This window comes from Hibiscus syriacus, unplaced genomic scaffold (genome assembly GCF_006381635.1).
Source record: "Hibiscus syriacus cultivar Baekdansim isolate YM2019G1 unplaced genomic scaffold, ASM638163v2 tig00110383_pilon, whole genome shotgun sequence".
In the NCBI taxonomy this organism is placed as follows: Eukaryota; Viridiplantae; Streptophyta; class Magnoliopsida; order Malvales; family Malvaceae; genus Hibiscus; species Hibiscus syriacus.
In genome coordinates, this window is record NW_024062714.1 from 2,668,111 (window position 1) to 2,685,828 (window position 17,718).

The window sequence follows — 17,718 nt, forward strand, 5'->3', positions numbered from 1 at the left end:
CCGCTGCCAATTCAAGGTCATGTGTTAGATAATTTCTCTAATGATTCTTTAATTGTCTTGAAGCATAGGCCATAACTTTAGAATCTTGCATAAGCACACATCCCAAACCATTATGAGATGCATCACTAAAATCCATATAATCTTTACTAGATTCTGGTTGTACTAGTATGGGTGCCTCTGTTAAGATATTTTTTAGCATTTCAAAACTCTCTTGCAATTCTCTGTCCAAACAAAAGACACATCTTTCCTTAAAAACTGGGTTAGCGGTGACGCTATCATCGAAAAGTTCTTCACGAACTTTCAATAGTAACCGACAAGACCTAAGAAACTCTTAACTTTTGAGACTTTCTTTGGGGTTTCCATTCGATTATGGCCTAAATTTTCTTGGGGTTTTTTCTTATGCTTTCTGCCGAGACAACATGGTCAAGAAAAACAACTTCTATCAACCAGAATTCACACTTTAACAACTTGACGTACAACTTTTTCTCTCGAAGAGTCTGAAGAATAATGTGAAGATGATCATCATGCTCCTCTTTTGTTTTTGAGTACACCGAAAATATCATCAATAAAAACCACCAAAACTTGATCCAAATATGGCTGAAATACTCAGTTCATCAAATCCATATATGCTGCAGGAGTATTAGCAAACTGAATGGCATCATCACAAACTCATAAAGTCCATACCGAGTCCAAAAAGTTGTCTTATGAATATCTACCTATTTAATCTTCAATTGATGGTACCCAGATCGAAGATTAATCTTAGAGAACATTGTTGCACCTTTCAATTGATCAAACAAATCATCAATCCTCGGAAGAGGATACTTGTTCTTTATTGTCACTTTGTTCAACTTTCAATTATCTATGCATAATCGCATGGACTCCAAAAAATGTTTAAAATTTCATTAGAAAAAAAAAGGACTCATTGGAAGTTGCAGAAACTTAAGACCCACGAAATTGATTGACATAAGATATTTTATAACATCAATCAAATAAAAATTCACAATTCCAGATATGATATTCCAATACACAAATTAAGAAAAGAAGAAGAAGAAGAAGAAGAAGAAGAAGAAGAAGAAGAAGAAGAAGAAGAAGAAGAAGAAGAAGAGAGCAAGATAGGCTTAAAATAAACAAGTATTTCAAAGCTTGAAACAAAGAATAGTGATGCAAATCCAAAAGAGCGAAAAATGCTTACCAGCTTAAGCACTTTGAGAGCTTCAACCATGGAGATTTTGTTTCCCTTGCAAAGAAACTAGAGCTCTTTCCTTGTAAGGCAACGAAAATCCACTTTTGTTCAAAGATTCAAAGTAAAAGAAACAAACGGAGAGAGTTTGTTTTTCTTGTTTGGTTATTAGAAATTCGTTTTGATGTAACAAGGGAAGTAGGGAGAAGAGAGTGAAGAGGAAGATAGAGATGGTGGTGGAAGAAGAAGGGAGTCAGAGGAGGAGGTGGGTGGAGGCAACATGTTTTTAATTTTTTCAATTTTCATTGATTAATTAATTATTATTTTAATTAAAAAAATTATTTTTTTAATATTAAACAAATGTGAAGTGATATTTAACGCATAAATTAACAGTATGTTACAACCTAACCTAAAGTGAATTACGAAATAAAATATTAAACACCAAATTAAAAGACATCAAACTAAAAAAAGACATACATTAGACACCTTTTTAACGTTTAAGCCTCAATATAATTACGTTATTAGTATCATCTATTTTCAAGTTAGCGGGATAATTTTTTGTGTGTTGGGTTGGGTTGGAAGGGGGGGAGTTATATGAACAATGATGCCGGCCATTTACATGGAGTTTGGGCTCATCATAATTTTGATTAAACATAGGTATTTCTGAATAAATTAACACCGAAAAACTTTTGTCCTTGCTATAAATATGTACAAACCCTTAAAATTCAAAAACAAGAGGATAACGCAAAGCCCTCTTGCCTTCACCTTCTTCGTCCAAACAATCAAAGAGGGAAAAAACAATGGCTGCCTCTTCGGCTTTTCTTTCCACTTTTGTTTCGCCCCAAACCCTCTCCTTCTCTCCCAAATCCCCCTCCTCTACGCGTCTCCCCCTTCCCACTAATGTGCGCATGGTACGAACTGTGACTCTAGCCACCGCTTCAAAGGCTGCCACCGGAACCCGTACGCCACGCGGCATCACGAAGCCGCGTAGTGTTACGCCTGAGATGCAGGCTGTCGTCGGAGTTCCCGAAATTTCTCGAACTCAAGCTCTTAAGCTGATTTGGGCTTACATTAAAGAGCACAATCTCCAGGTCCATTTTCTTTATTATTTTCACTTTTTCTCCTCCTCTTTAAAACATTTATTATATCCTAAAATGGATTTTGTGTTTGATTGTCGTGAGTGTGAATATATATAATCTTAAGGTCCATTGTCTCTGTTATTTCTAGTTGCTTTGAATATATAATTTTCCAATTGTTGAGTATGTTTGTTTACAATATCCTGAATAAAATTTTTCTGTTTATGAATTCTGTTTTATTCATATATTGGTTTGAAATTAGGGTAGTTCTATTGGGTTCTTGCTTGCATTTCAATGTTTTATCTATCTGCCTTGAACATTTAGGAATTTGAAACTTGGTTTTTCTAGATGAGTTTATGCAAGTGAAGTTTAACGAAGATAACTATGTGCAATTTCTTTGATTACTGTGCAATGTGGGCTTTTTGTGTCATGACTTAGCTTAAGTTGGTTTCCTTTGTCTAAGAGTATCATTTCTGGTTAGTAGGCTTTATGTTTGGGATATTTATCAAAGGGAAGCTTTGAATCCTAGAATTTAATGCCTCGACCTGTTGCCTACCCCTGTGACATTTAGGGGTAAGAAAAGCTCGACTCAAAAAACCGATTTTTTCGAGTTGACTCAACTCGAGAAAACTTGACTTGAATTAACTTCGATTTGTAATTTTATAAACTTGACTCGACTCAAAAAAATTGAAGCTCAAATCGTGTTGTAAAATACAACTCGAATAATAACTCGAATTTTTTGGTAATTAGTAGATTGATTTTCAAGTTTGCGTCGAGTCCCTCAACTATGTATAATATATGTATATCACATATGAAAAAGAAAATATGAAGAAATATATATGTATTGTATATATTTATAGAAAACCACTTAAATTGGAATAAAATAATATCATAATATTATAAATTTTTACAATCAAATTTAAATAGAAACTCGAAAATGCGGCTCGACTCGAATTTTTAAATTCGACTCAATTCGAAAAAATTTCAAGTCAACTTCGAGTTGTAATATAAGACTGTTAACTCGAATAACTCGAAATTTTTTGACTTAACTCGACTCCATCGAGCGATCATCCTAGTGACATTCATCATAATGACTAGTTAAAGTTATGCAATTTCTTTTATATTGTTCGGATTTATGAAATGCTGCTGACTACTACTACTACTAAGAATTGTTTGTGGGAAGCTGATGTCTCAGAAATCTTTCTGATTGAGAGATGTTTAGGGTACGTATATTTGTGTGACATTTGAATATGTAATTGAGCTAATCTCAACTGACTACTTTGTGAGTGATGCATGAAATTTTGGTTTTTAATGCAATTAAAGAGCTTGTGAAATGTAGTCATCAGGGTTTGATCTTCACTTTCCTTTGTCCTCGGTGTTGTGGTTGTAGAAATTGAATATGTACTCATGCTCTGAATCATACCGATAAAGTAATTGACTTGGTTCTTTCCTGGATCCTTGTGACATTTCTTTAGGACCCTGAAAACAAGAAGATTATAAATTGTGATGAGAAGCTGAAGAAGATATTCGGAGGGAAAGATCGCATCGGATTTCTTGAAATTGCTGGGTTGATTAGTCCTCACTTTCTCCGATGAATTCAAGAGAGAGGGTTCAGAAAATAGGGTTCAGAAAACCATGTTTTTTTGCCTTAGATTAATACTGTTTTTTAGCACTGCTACTTGCGTTCAGAGGTACTTTCTTAAGAGTTTTGTTTCGTACGGTTAATGCAATATTTCTAGTGCCTTCAAAGTGTATGCATTGTTATCATTCTCGGATCTTTTGATTCTACAAAAGCTGTATATAAATGGCTTATATAAGTCCGGGTCACTTCTAAATCTTTTATCTTTTTATTGATCTAGTTTCAAAAACCATTACCCAAGTGCTATATATAGGTTTAGTTTGCTTTGAGGGATATAAATGAGACTACAAATTTCATAAGGGTTCTGGAAAACAATGTTTACTGCAGCTTAATCGTATACCGTCACCGATGCAAAGATCAGGAATAGGTTCCAATATTAAGTTTCGAATATTGATGGAGGGTTCAGATGTAATAACAGGTGTTTTAAGAGGAACAGGGTTTCCGAATTGGATCTCTAAAACTCGGGTAAGCATCACCAATTGATCTTGACGCCTGAAATAAGAAAATAGAGATGCCCAGATCAGAGTTTTCTATAACATCATTTTCTAAATCCATGTCTGCTGTAACATTAAAAGCTAATGTATCTTATTCCCTTCGTGTAAGGAGCGAAGCATAGAGCATCTGTTAATACACGACAGCATTTGCCAGCTATCATCCGAGTCTGGTGCTCGCTCTGCAACTTCAAAACATGCATACGAGTTAAAGGGAGCATGATTTACCTAACCATGAAATCTTCACCATGTTCCTGGTAACTGTTATGTCAGCTTACTTGCAATGAAACGCTGAAAGAAATTCCAGCATAGCTGTTCGTACTCAGATGATCAATTAATATCGGCATTGAAATACATTGGTTATCTCATGAACAACATATTTACATATACATTGCTTTCTTTTACCTAAAATGGCTAGAAAAGTAAAACATTGAAAGATTTCTTGTATACAGAAATCAGTTGAGAGGAAAAACCAACTTCCCCTAACCTTTCAGATGCAAAATATTACATGCACGACCATAAATAGAAGACAAGTGGTTCCAAAACTGTCAATAAAAGATGCTAAACCTAGATATATCCGATCCACTATTGTCTTGTTTGGTGCCGCCTCCACCGACCACCCCAGTCGGAAAAACATGAGCTTGGGGGTACTGTTAGTGTTTATGGTGATTGGTCAAATAGGATCAGTTCTACACGTGTGTTGTCGGTACATGATGTTGTATTATATGTGTCCTCAAACTACGGTCCTTAACCTATGGAAAAGAAGTTTAAGAACCCTCCTTAAACAAGGAGCTATTGTATCACATGATGCAGAGAATAGCTTGAAACATAAAACAAAAAAATATACAAACCTGAATGGCTGCTAACGCTGACAACAAATCTTTACATTGTTCAAGCAAAACCCTTTCCTTTCCAGTCACAGTTCCAAGTTCATCCACTAATGAATTCAATTCCTCCACCTGCAAAGGACAAATGATATTTAGATAACTGGGTAGATTTGCCTCTAAAAATTCAAGTTCGGGTAAAATAAAATAAGCAGGCTTGACCGAACTACATGATTTCCTTATCTTTCATCCCTTTTCGAGGTATGAAGACTTCATTAGGACTTCAACCACTTTCTTGTCACACCACATTTTCAATAGCATCAAGTTAATGAAAACGCAAAAGACAACCAACTTCTATCCTTACCCGGAAGCACAAATCATTCCAAATTCAGATTATAAGAGGAGAAAAAAGAGATTATCTATCATTTTATAATTTTTTATCAGCATGTTGTTCTCCCTAGAGGTCTTGGATTCGAGCAACTACGTCTGCAGGGTGTATGTGCTTTGTCAATAGGTTAAGAAAGTTCTAAACAGATACTACCTTGTAATCACGCCTGACTATTAAAAAACAAAAAAAGACAATGGTAAAATATTATGATTTTCATTTTTTCCTCTAACTTTTAAACTCTACCAAACAAAAAAACAATTAGATTTACATATCCACTTTTCCATTTTCTCTATCAAGAATGTATGGAAAGTGTGTGTACACATAAATATTCACATGTTTTTGCTCCCAATTTTGAACCTTTCCATTTTTTTATCAACTCTATCAATCAAAGCCTAAACATCTTAAGCTTTGTTATAAAGCTGTGGTCAAGCCTTTACAAATTACATTTGGCACAATCAGATAACTATAAGTATCAAAGAAAACTAGTAAATCAAGAATGAACTAATAGGCAACAACAAGAACATAGCTCAAGAATTTAATGATTTGTTTTTGTAACACCAATGCCTACAAGATTTAGTTAATGAAATTCACCTTTGATGATAGCAAGTATATTGAGGATGCCATTGCTTGCATCACATCATCCGCAGAGCTGACAGCATCCTTCAGATTTTGGATATCTGTCTATTGTGAGAAAACACGGTGAAAGGGAAGAGAAAAAAAAGTGATATTTTAAACCACACTGATAGTCATGAGCTGAATTGTTAATAGATGGGATATTGAAAAGCTGGGAAAACAGAGATAGGAAGAAACTTACTATTGTTTTTCCAACAACCGGAAGGCGAAGAACACTGGCCTTTAAAGCTTCAGTTGCTCCTAGCAAAGAAGTAGAGAGGTCTCTGTCATGGAGTCCCCATGCTTCTAAAAAACCTATCTACACTCACCAATTATAATGAAATTTTAGTCATGAGGAAAAGAAAACTCATGCTACAGAAGCCAGCATATAGCATATTGAGAACAAAAAGGAATAGAACTGTTCTAAGAGACGCATTCAGTTGAGAATGGACAACACCAAACTGAAGGAAACAGCTATTTTCCTTCTGAGGTTGAAAATAAAATAGAATTTTTTTCTCTTCCCGACTTCCCTTAATTTCTTATTTGATTGATTCTATGTCTCCTCTGATTACAAAAGTGAATGAAATTCCAACATAATCTTACAACTGAACCATTCACTACTACATACAAGAAAAAATAATCCAACTTTCCTTTATTCAATCTTTTAGTTGTCTTAATTAGAACTAAAATTCAGTAACTACTCACGGTGTGACGTGACTGGAAAGGCCAGGAAGCTCCCTTGGACCATTGCTAAAAACTAATAAATTGCTCATTACAACACCCAAGTCCTGCTTTTGATAATCTCGTTATAATAAACAGTATTCCTAAAAATGTTGCCTTTTTCATTTTCATATATATGGAAGTCAATTAACACCGAAGCAATTTTGTTCTCAGGTATGAAAGCATATCCACAGACATGAATTACAAGTACAACACAATAATATGAAGGTAAAAACATAATAAGATAGCTGAGGTGGTTGTGCCTAAGGAAAGGTCAACAGGGATTCGATTCGATACTTTAAAAATGTGAAGCTTTGAATCTTACTTGTCCGTTCAGGATGGAAGTCAATTTCAATTTTTGCCTCAGCAAAAGCAGCTTGGTTCTCTTAAGGGTAACAGAATGCCGCAATTCTGAAGTTGTTAGCCATGCACTCCACAGATTTTTCTGGTATACAAGCAGGAACATTAGAGATTTACATACCAGACTTATTACACCTCATCATGTTAACTCAAATCACTATTATCAATAAACAAAACTGAACTATTCCTGTTTATCATACAGAAAACCCCAGTAGGCCAACTTTCCTAACAATAATTCTCAATTACCGGAGAAGTGCTTACATATTAAAGGTTATTAGAATCCAAGCAATCTTTCTAATTCTACCAGTATTCTAATTTTTTAGTAGGCCCTTTCAACTGATGTATAGTTGGTATCATTTGCTTCTCTCAAGTTGATAATAGAATAAGAGTATCAAGGGGCAGTTGATGACAAATGCTGACTCAAATCTATGGTTTAATAATTCTGTAGACTATCAATAATCTCCACCTTTTCCCACTAAGTCCACTAAACCTTCCATTGTGCAAATTTTATAACAGCCGGCAGAAAGAGAGCGTGAAAAGCTCTTTACAATTCATAGTTATGACAAGCAAGATACACAAGTTTGAGCAAAATTCTACTCAAGTTTAAGCAAATAAAGCTACTTATAAGTACTCTCATACAATCGTAGTAGAGGGAAAAAGAGGCTCATGAACATTCATTTGGTATTACATCTTTCAGTGATTTTACATCATTCTGTGTTGATAAGTATTAAGCCAAAGCTGCCTCGTGTACTACCTATATTTTTAGTTAGCAGCAAATCGTTGATCATTTCTAGCATTTAACCATTCAAAACGAGAAAATAAATAGCCTCAAGATCCTTACGTCTCTAAATCTTATCTCTTAGAACGTAAAATAGACAAAAAACACTCACATAAAAAAAATGGAACCTTCTTAGTATATAAATTCAGCAAAATAGCACATACATAAGTTTTATAATGCCATATTTGACAAGAATACATGATGTTCACTATAATCGAGCCAAATGTAAGTTGCAAATAGCATTAGAAGCCAGCTTTCAGTTTGACTGGAAACTATTAGCATGAACTAAATTGGAGGATTCGCCAAATATCACAAACAAAAATCAAGTAGACATGTATATTGATCATACTGAAAACAATCGAGACAGAGAGGACCTATTTAACATACCTCTGCACTCAGTTTCTGCACCATGAAAGTAGCATCTGCCTTTGCATTTGCAAATCTCCATTGCAAATATCGATTATAAAGAAGCTTCAACATGTGTGCATCAACAATCTGATCCTCCCCCATCTTTCCTCTCCAAATATCAGCAGAAAAGCTAAGAATCGAAGGGGACTTAACGGAAGTACTACCAATCATCTGAATGCCAACAGCATTTCTCACACGAGCAGGACTTAGCCCCCTCAATGGAGAAGAAGCTGAATATGTCCAAAGCTTATTAGGAGAAGCAGGCCTTGTACCTCTTCTAATAGGAGAAGCCATTGTCCGCGGAGACAACACGGAACCATCACTACTAGAAAAACTTTTCGACTGGCTGGACTTAGCTGAAGCACCAATTCTAGAGCCAGGGCTTGTAGATAAAGGCGAACCCGGATCGTGTAACCGCCTCAACCAACAATTAGTTTCGTGCCAAAGCTTTGCAGACACTGCAATATTACGGGGACGGATCCTCCCTTTCGAAATCCCACTTCCTCCGTTGTAATGCTTGCCAGAATTAGTGCTTCCAGAAGACAAACTATCGGTGTCAGAAGCAGTGAGATCACAAGAGACACAAGAAGCCTCGTTTATGGAATTAGAATCTGGATTTTGCTTGTTAGGCTCTTCTAGCAACTCTGCAGCACTTCCCAAATCCAAACTCAACCTACTAGCACCATCTAAAGAAGCCCTCCTAATACTGTCATCAAGCACAATTGATTGTTGCAATGTTTTGGCCAGCATTGCACCAGATCCAACCATTCTCCTTTCACCACTAGAATCTAAGTTTGTATACAACGGATTCGAACCCAAACCCGGATTCAGTTGCCGGGTTCTCCCAGGCCACCGGAGCTGATCCACTGGCTTTGAGTTATCCCATGATCTCTCACTTGAGTGGCTCTACGCCTTTCAGGCGTTGCTTTCCTAATCAAACAAGGACCAACTTGAGCCTCTGTCCTGCTAATCGGAAGTGAAAAGACCTCACCTTGAAACGAAACCGACAAACTTCTCGTAGAAGTAATCAACATCTTGGAAGTAGCTGACAATTCCGTGGCATCACCACTGTTTCCATGTGACACTTGACCCCCGGACCGCCTCCGGTCCACAGATTGAGACCGTTTAGGAACCGAAGGCAACATAGTTGAAGTCGCTGTCGAAGTGGAAGTAGCATTTGTTGAACGAGAAACAAGCGGAGAAGGGTATCTCGCATTAGTGGAACGAGATATAAGTGGTGAAGCAAATCTTGCGTTCGTTTTGGCTGCCATTGTTGTTGCTGCTGCTGCTGAACAAGAAGAAGAAGAAGTGGAAGGAGAAGGAGACATATACCTCGAAGAAACTTGTCTACCTCTGGGTTTTCTCGTGACATTAAAGCCATTATCTTTGAAAGGAGGCCTTTTTATTGTTGAGGTTGAGGTTTCTTCTTGATGGGTATTTGGTTCTTCAACAGGGGACTGCGAAGGAGTAGGTGGATGAGGAAATGCAGCCACCATCATCTACACTGCAAAAGCAATCTACTCTGTCTTCTACATTGCCTCTAAAAGAAATTCGTCTTTGTCAATGGAACTGAGAACTTGGAAAAAAACATGAATTTATACAATTTTGAAGGTAATGGAAAAGAACCCATAAAGGGTCTCTGAAGGATTCAGGATTTACTCCAACGGCAGTGAAACCCACACAGATTCTCTGGGTTCTCAGAGGGGAGATTAAAACTTGGAAGAAAGAGAAAGGAAGGCAAAAGGACCAGATTCAGCCGGGCACTTGGATTTGGGTTTTCATATGGTAGGTTAGTTGATTATTAGTACTACTTTTCTTTTTTAGTTTCAATGAGTTTATAATTACAAATTTCTTTAAAGTTTGATCTTTAATAGACATATATTGAAAATTTTTGATAATCCTTTCCTTTTAGTCAGAATAAACCTTTTTTTCATCATTGGAGACTGATTGAGCTTCTGTTTTTTTACCCCCGGGAACTGTGATATTATTAACTAATCACTTAATAGTGATTAAACTATACCTAAAATTAAATTTTATTGTCTAAAGATTTTTTTATTAAAGATAAATATTTAAAGTTTTTTCTCTTATATTTTTCAGTGTTTACTGTTAAAAAAACGTCAAGTAACACGTGTTACATCTATTTTTTTAAAAATATTTTTAAATAATATTTTATTAAAAAAATTGTTAACTGACATATGCCACTTAACGAATTTATTTAATGGTAGACACCTAAAAATGTAATGGAAAAAACTTTAAACACTTATTGAAGATACTAATTTTTTTATATACATTTTTTTTATTATAAATAATAATATTATTATATTATTATTAATATTATTTTATTTTTACTATTATATTATTATTATTATTTATTATTATTATTAATTAAGTTATTATTACAGACCCAAAACTGGACCGGCCCAATTATAAGAGACCAACCCAGACCGGTCCAATAGTAATAAACCTTAAACCCATTTAGGGTTTTCTATCATCTCTGTGCCCTAGCTGCCTCATCATCAACCGTTGGATCTGGCATGATCCAACGGTCCCTAGACGCTCCAGCAAGAAATCCTAGGGTTATGATACCCTAGGGAACACGTGGCCGCCGCTGTTGCTTCCACAATATTCACGTTGCTTCGCCGCTGCCACGTCCCGTCGAAAGCTTCCAGAAGAGCTACTCCAGCCGCACACGCGTCGCCATTCCTCGGTGAGTCACCACAAGTCCGGTGACTCACCAAACTACCACTCTTTTACACGGTCCAAGATAAGCTCCGGTGATGGTTATAAAACCATCGACCGAGTCCCCTACAAAGGAGAGAAGAGGCAAGCCAGAGAACACAGCAACCAAACCATCAAAAGATCGAAACAAAAATTGAGATAAGCCTTACCGAAGAAGCTGCGACACCACCGGAGTTCATAGGCCGCCGTAGAAGCAAAATACCGAAGGTATTTTTTGTAGATCTATGTAAATAGGAGATGCTTTGTGGGAAAAGGGGGTCAGATTCGATTTTAGGTCGTCCCGATCTATGTTTTGAGAGATTTTAGAATTTTTCGACCACCGATAACGGTGGTCGGCGGTTGTGGTCGGCGTTGGAGCGTGGCTGTCGGCCGAACTTCAATTCCCTCCGATGAAGGAATTGAAGAGAGAGGTCAGAGCATTTATAATTCTCTCTCAATTAGAGAGAGAAGAGAGAAAGAAGAAAATGAGATAATGGCCCGAAGGGCCGGCCATTTCAGGGTATTTATACCCCTTCCCAAACGACGTCGTTTTGGGAGGGGTATATCTATAATTTCGTGCATGGCCAAACCATACGCGCAGTCATCCCAGTTTGTAACCTTTTCAATTTAGTCACCAGAATTATTTTTCTGGATATTTTAATTTTGTCTTCCAATATTATTTTATTATGTTTTAGTCCTTTCCAGTGTTTATATATATTAGGGTAAATACTCATTTTAGTCCCCTATAATTTTAATTAATTATATTTTAGCCCTGAATAAATAATTAAGGTTAAATTACACTATTAGTTATTATATTTCATAATATTACAAATTAGGGTATTTAATTTTAATATATTTTAATTTAGTCATTAATTTTAATATCTTCATTTATTTTAACTACAAGTTTTATTACTTTTTATATTTTAACATTATAGTTTTATTTTTATTTATTTTAGTCATTATTTAGTTATATTTTAATTTTAATTTAAATATTAATTATTATTATTTTATTTTTAATATAAATTATTTTAATCATGTTTTAATATTTATTTATTTTTCAATATTAAGAAAGGGCAGTCTTAAAATAACTGGATGTCCATTTTCTAATATTTTTAAATAAATAAATATCATATTTTTTAAATTATATATTATTTTTAGAAAAATGTTTTAATTATTATTTATTTTTTAATATCAAAGAAAAGAGTTGTCTTAAGGCACCTAGAAGTCCTTTTCTGATATTTCTAAATAAATAAATAAATATTTTTTTTATATTTTATATATAAATATATTTTTTATATAATTATAACTTTGAAATAATAGATTATGAATTAAATATATTTTTGAATTTTTAAATTTCCAATAATAGAGACAATTTATAATTAATAAGTACCAATTTTGGGCGTTGTGGGGGTGCTAATCCTTCCCCAAACGTAACCGACCACTAATCCCTTTTGATTAATAAAAAGAATGAATTTTTGGTTATAAACGCAGATCAGTTCATATTTTAGCTGATGTTTTCTTAAAAACTCTTTTAAAAGATAATTTTTAGGTATTAGACCTACCTAACCCAAAAGGCCGATGGCGACTCCCAAAACATTTATTAAATCAAAATTATTTTTTATCCACATTATTTTCCCACCAAGTAAAAAAATTCGTGCCCAGGCGAAAACCGGTTACGACAACTTGACGACTCCACTGGGGACGGTCAAACTTTAAAATCAATTATAGATTGTCTCTATCAATTAAAAATTCATATTTTTAATTCTTTTCTTTCAAAATTTTTATTACTTATTATTTTCATAATATTTATATTATTAATGCTTTATTTTTCAAGTAGTAAATTTCATTATTTATTTTTTTGTCAGAGGTATGAACATTTCTCCTCACACACAACACATGCATTGCATAACATAAGCTTTTTAATCAAGCTTGTCCCTTTTAAGTGGGAGTGAAAGCGACATCTTCGTGAGAATTTATTCTCCGTGTCAGACCTAGCAAGTAACTTTCGGGGTTTATATGCTCTACGTCTTCGTGAGAATTTATTCTCCGTGTCAGGCATAGAGAAGTGTATCCTCTCGAATTGAACTCGATCCAGTTTAGTCTGTGATGGACTAGGATTGAGGGTTAGCAGCCCAAGGGGGCACTAACAAGGACAATTCGGGTACCTTTATTCTTAGATCTGAAACCCTGTATATAATAAACCCTAGAAACTCTTCCGATTTGAAGCCATGACAAAATTTTGTCCAAAATAGGTGTACACACAGGAGAAATGAATTCTAACTTTTCATTTTAATTTATTTATTTATTTATTTTCTTACTAAATAAATTGCATGTGAATTTAAATTATTTAAAGTATGAAGAAAGCATGTTTAAATAAAGATATTTAGGTAGACATTATTATTAAATTAATTTTTTCCTTTATTATGTATACTAATTCATTTCTTTTTGTGTGTTATTTATTTCTTCTGTTTGCATAACATCATACAGGATAAAAGGCATTGATCCTCGTGTTAATCGTCTCATTGGAAAACCTTCATCCATGGATAAAAAGTGTTCAAATCAAATAGTTCTAAACTCAGAAGTAAGACAGTGGGCTGAGGACTTACAAAGAGAAGGGGGAGATAGTCTGCAAGATGACTATGTATCTGAGTTAGCCAGTTATGCTCCATTTTCTCTAAAAAGAAATGATATGCAAGATTTGCGAAGCATTTGGGAGAGTTAGGACTCAAACAAAAAGTTGCAGTTTTATCAGACTTACGGGGACATCCCATATTTGCTCTATGTCGAAGTTTATGATGACTTACTTCGAGCCCTAATTCAATTCTGGAATCCAGGGTACAATTGCTTCACTTTCAATAATGAGGACTTGGTTCCTAATATTGAAGAGTACACAACTTTGCTACATATAGAAGGGGCTTTGGAGAATCGAATTTATTCAAAGTCAATTAAAACTCAACCATTTCGAGTTAAATTAGCAAAGATTGCCGGAGTACGAGAGGAATGGGTGGTATCCCGTACAAAACAAAAGGGCGAAAGCGAAGGCATTGCTTGGACCAACATTAAAGAACTTATTCAGAGTCATCCAGATGATAAAGTACGATTCGATCTCTTTGCTCTGGGTATGTATGGTATGGTCATTTTCTCGAAAGTATTGGGATATATTGAAGCTGCAGTAGTAGATTTGTTTGAGAAGCTACCAAAAAGGGTTAATTCGCTTCTGCAATTCTAGCAGAGACTTTCAGATCGTTAAACGCTTGTAGAAAGCTAGGAGGTGGACGATTCTCAGGATGTGCCCAATTGTTATATGTCTGGATCCGTAGCCATTTTTGGAGGACAGAAAAGGTTTTATATCGGCGCTTTAATACGGACTACTCACCATTGAAAGAATTTTTGGAGCAAGAATGACCGAAAGAAATTACGAAAGATATGTGGATTAATGCCTTTCGAAATCTGCAAAGCGATGACATTGTTTGGCGAGCCTCGTGGCAAATACAAAGGGAATTCTTTTACAAATGTGGTGATTACAACTGGGTGATGTTGCTCGGATTGTGGGGAGGAATTGGATATGCACCACTTCTAGTCATAAGGCAGTATGAAGGTCGTCAATTTGTTCCTGTCACTGCTGGATTACATTCGCCTGAGTTCGCATTCCACAGCTAAAATTATAAAAGAAATATCATGGAGGCCTTTACAGCTTGGAAAACAACTTTTTTGTATTCGAGCTAAAGTAGCAAAAGAAATGTTAACTCCCGATTATGAGGAATGGAGATCTATCAGGAAAAATGAAAATATTCCTCTACCAGACCAAAATGAGGATATCTCTATGGAAGATCGCATTAAGGTGGTTCCATCAAAAATTGAAATCCTAAGAGCTGAGTTTGAAGAGAAAGAGAAGATTGGTCGAAAGAATTAGAGCAAATGAGACGAGATAAAGCTATGTTGGGTGTTGACGTTGACTTTCATTCAGCACAATGTGCAATGCTAAGGGAAAACAAAGAAAGAGTTGATGGTGAATTCAGAACGTTAAAGAAGAATTACCATGAGCTATACAAATCCCGGAAAGCATCAGGACCGAGCCGATCAACAGTACAGATGGCCAAAGAATTGAACATCGAGAAAAGTCGAGTTGAAGATTTGAAAGGAAAGAATATACGTCTACTCAAAAGCCTTGAGAAACGAAAGCAAAAAATGGAGGATTTTGAGGTCGATAGAAGGGAGCGAATTATAAAGCACAAAGCTGAAAGCCATGAGATCATGAATGAAATACAGAGAGAAAGGGATCGAGCTAAAGAATTAGAAGAGATGGAGAACGACATGCTTGATAAATTTGAAGGTGAGAAGAATACCATGTTTAAGGGATTTGAATATGAAATGAACAATCTGATTGCCGAACTTGAAGCCAGGGGCCAAAATATTGAAGAGTTTGATGTTGAAAAAGAAAAATAGGAGCTGGAAAAGGAAGAATTTCAACACCAGACTTGAGGTAGAGCAAGAAGTGGCTTGCACTTGGATGCAACGATGCAGAAACAAGAATGTTCAAATCCAGAAGCTTAGTCAAAGAACGCAAGAAGCACGAACAAAACTTGAAGAAGGTCTGGATCAATCTAGAAACAAAAGCTCAGAGTTTAATGCTTACATTTTGCAACTTGAAGAGTCATTATTTCAAGAAAATGTTCGTCTAGGACCTAGTGATCTTAAAGAAAGTAATGAGGAGAGTGCTTTACTGCAAAGACGCATTAGAGATCTTGAAAAAACTCTGTACAGTTGTCAAGTCAGAATCTTTGAGTTAGAGCAGACTCTCGAGGGAACTAATGAACAATGGCAAAAATTAACTGATTTCTATATAGAAAGAAGTGAAGAAAGAAGCAATATGGTATTCGAGGCCATGGTACAAATGAGCGAAGTTGCCAGATATGTTGGGGAGCTAGCTGTTGAAGTAAAAATAATTGAGCACCACGTTGATCCAGTTTCTATGTTCGGAAAGAAGATGTCATGACTGATGAAAGAAATTATAGAGCTTAATAGGAAAGCTACGCCTTATCTGTAGTTATGAACTATTATAAAGAAACTTTTGTATGCCGATGGAAGTTGTTCTATGACAGTTAACTTTTTGGGATCAATACCTTTTGCATACATGCATTTTTCATACATTCATTATTCATTGCATTATTTTATTTATGTATAATTTTTATTAAGATAACATTCAATAATTAAAATTTGAAAAAATAATATCAAAAGAATTTTCAATTGCAGTTATTCTGGCCAAACGAGAAATACAACATCACTACGGTACTAGACAAGCTACTAAGAAAATTATGGAGGATAAAATACAACGTATTGAGGAACAACATAACAAAGAACAAGCATATATGAGAATGAAGCTAGAGAAAATTGAAGCCAGTATTGCAAACTCACAAGACAACATGATGCAGAAAATAGAAGACATGCTCAAAAAGTAGGCTATCATTGGAAAAATTCATGAAAATCCTGTATATTTCGACCAAGAACCTATGTATCCTCTAGGTTTCCCACCAGAACCAATTTATCACTTTGGTACTATACCTATACAAATTCATGCCCGCACATCAGCACTTCAAGAGGCCAAACCACATGAAAATCAACAAGTGGATCCTGCATCTTCAAGCAAAAATCCACTTATATCAGATGTGAAAATAGGGGATTTTAATATTGAGCAACTAATCCCAGATTTGAATGAGCTGAATGAGAAAGAAAAAGTAAATGAAGAATTGACCAGACATATCAGGAGCTTAGAAGAATGAATGAAATCCGTAGAAATAACTGAGTCATTCTATGGGTTTGACGCTAGTGAGTTGAGTTTGGTTCCAGACCTAATCCTCCCAATCAAATTCAAAGTTCTTGAATTTGAGAGATATGAGGGTACCACATGCCCTTCATCCCACATTACTATGTTTTGTCACAGAATGGCAGGACATGTGAAAAACGAGAAATTGTTAATTCACTACTTTCAAGATAGCTTGACAGGACCAGCCTTAAAATGGTATACTCAACTGACCAAAGCCAACATTAGATCCTGGAAAGATATGGAAAATGCATTCCTAGAGAAATACCGCCACGTGACAGATATGGTCCCTGATAGATGGACTCTCCAAAATTTGGAGAAAAAGAATAACGAAACATTCAGACATTATGCTCAGAGATGGCGTGATACAACAACCCAAATTCAACCACCTCTATCAAAAAAAGAGGCCACAATAATGTTTGTCCATACTTTAAAGTCTCCTTATTTAAGTCATATAATGGGGAATGCAACCAGAAATGTTGCAGATTTGGTCATTGCTGGAGAACTCATTGAAAATGTATTGAAAAGTGGCAAAATTGAATCAAACGAGGGGACTAGTTCTAAAAGACCTATGTACCGGAAAAAAGAGAACGAAGTCAACAATGCAAACTCTTACAACAAGGATACTTCGAAAAGTGTTACAATAACCCAACCAAGGGTTAAGAAAGAAGAAACAAACACTAATCGAGTAGAGTCCAGAGGA

At 35.3% G+C, this 17,718-nt stretch overlaps 1 protein-coding gene and 1 pseudogene across 1 annotated transcript; one reads left to right on the plus strand and one right to left on the minus strand.

Moving 5' to 3' along the window:
* The first annotated feature begins 1,929 nt into the window (after nt 1-1,929).
* LOC120121870 (upstream activation factor subunit UAF30-like) lies at nt 1,930-16,269 on the plus strand. Its single transcript, XM_039141163.1, has 4 exons — nt 1,930-2,271; nt 3,732-3,879; nt 9,945-9,947; nt 16,260-16,269. The coding sequence occupies exons 1-2, from the start codon at nt 1,981-1,983 to the stop codon at nt 3,849-3,851; spliced, it is 411 nt and encodes a 136-aa protein (XP_038997094.1). The 5' UTR covers nt 1,930-1,980; the 3' UTR covers nt 3,852-3,879; nt 9,945-9,947; nt 16,260-16,269.
* LOC120121871 lies at nt 4,869-10,228 on the minus strand (annotated as a pseudogene).
* Nucleotides 16,270-17,718: the final 1,449 nt, after the last annotated feature.

Excerpts from the sequence above, each read along its gene's own strand:
- LOC120121870 (XM_039141163.1), top strand. The coding sequence starts at position 1,981 with ATGGCTGCCTCTTCGGCTTTTCTTTCCACTTTTGTTTCGCCCCAAACC. Across the intron at positions 2,272-3,731 it reads TTAAAGAGCACAATCTCCAG|GACCCTGAAAACAAGAAGAT; the intron begins GTCCATTTTCTT and ends ACATTTCTTTAG.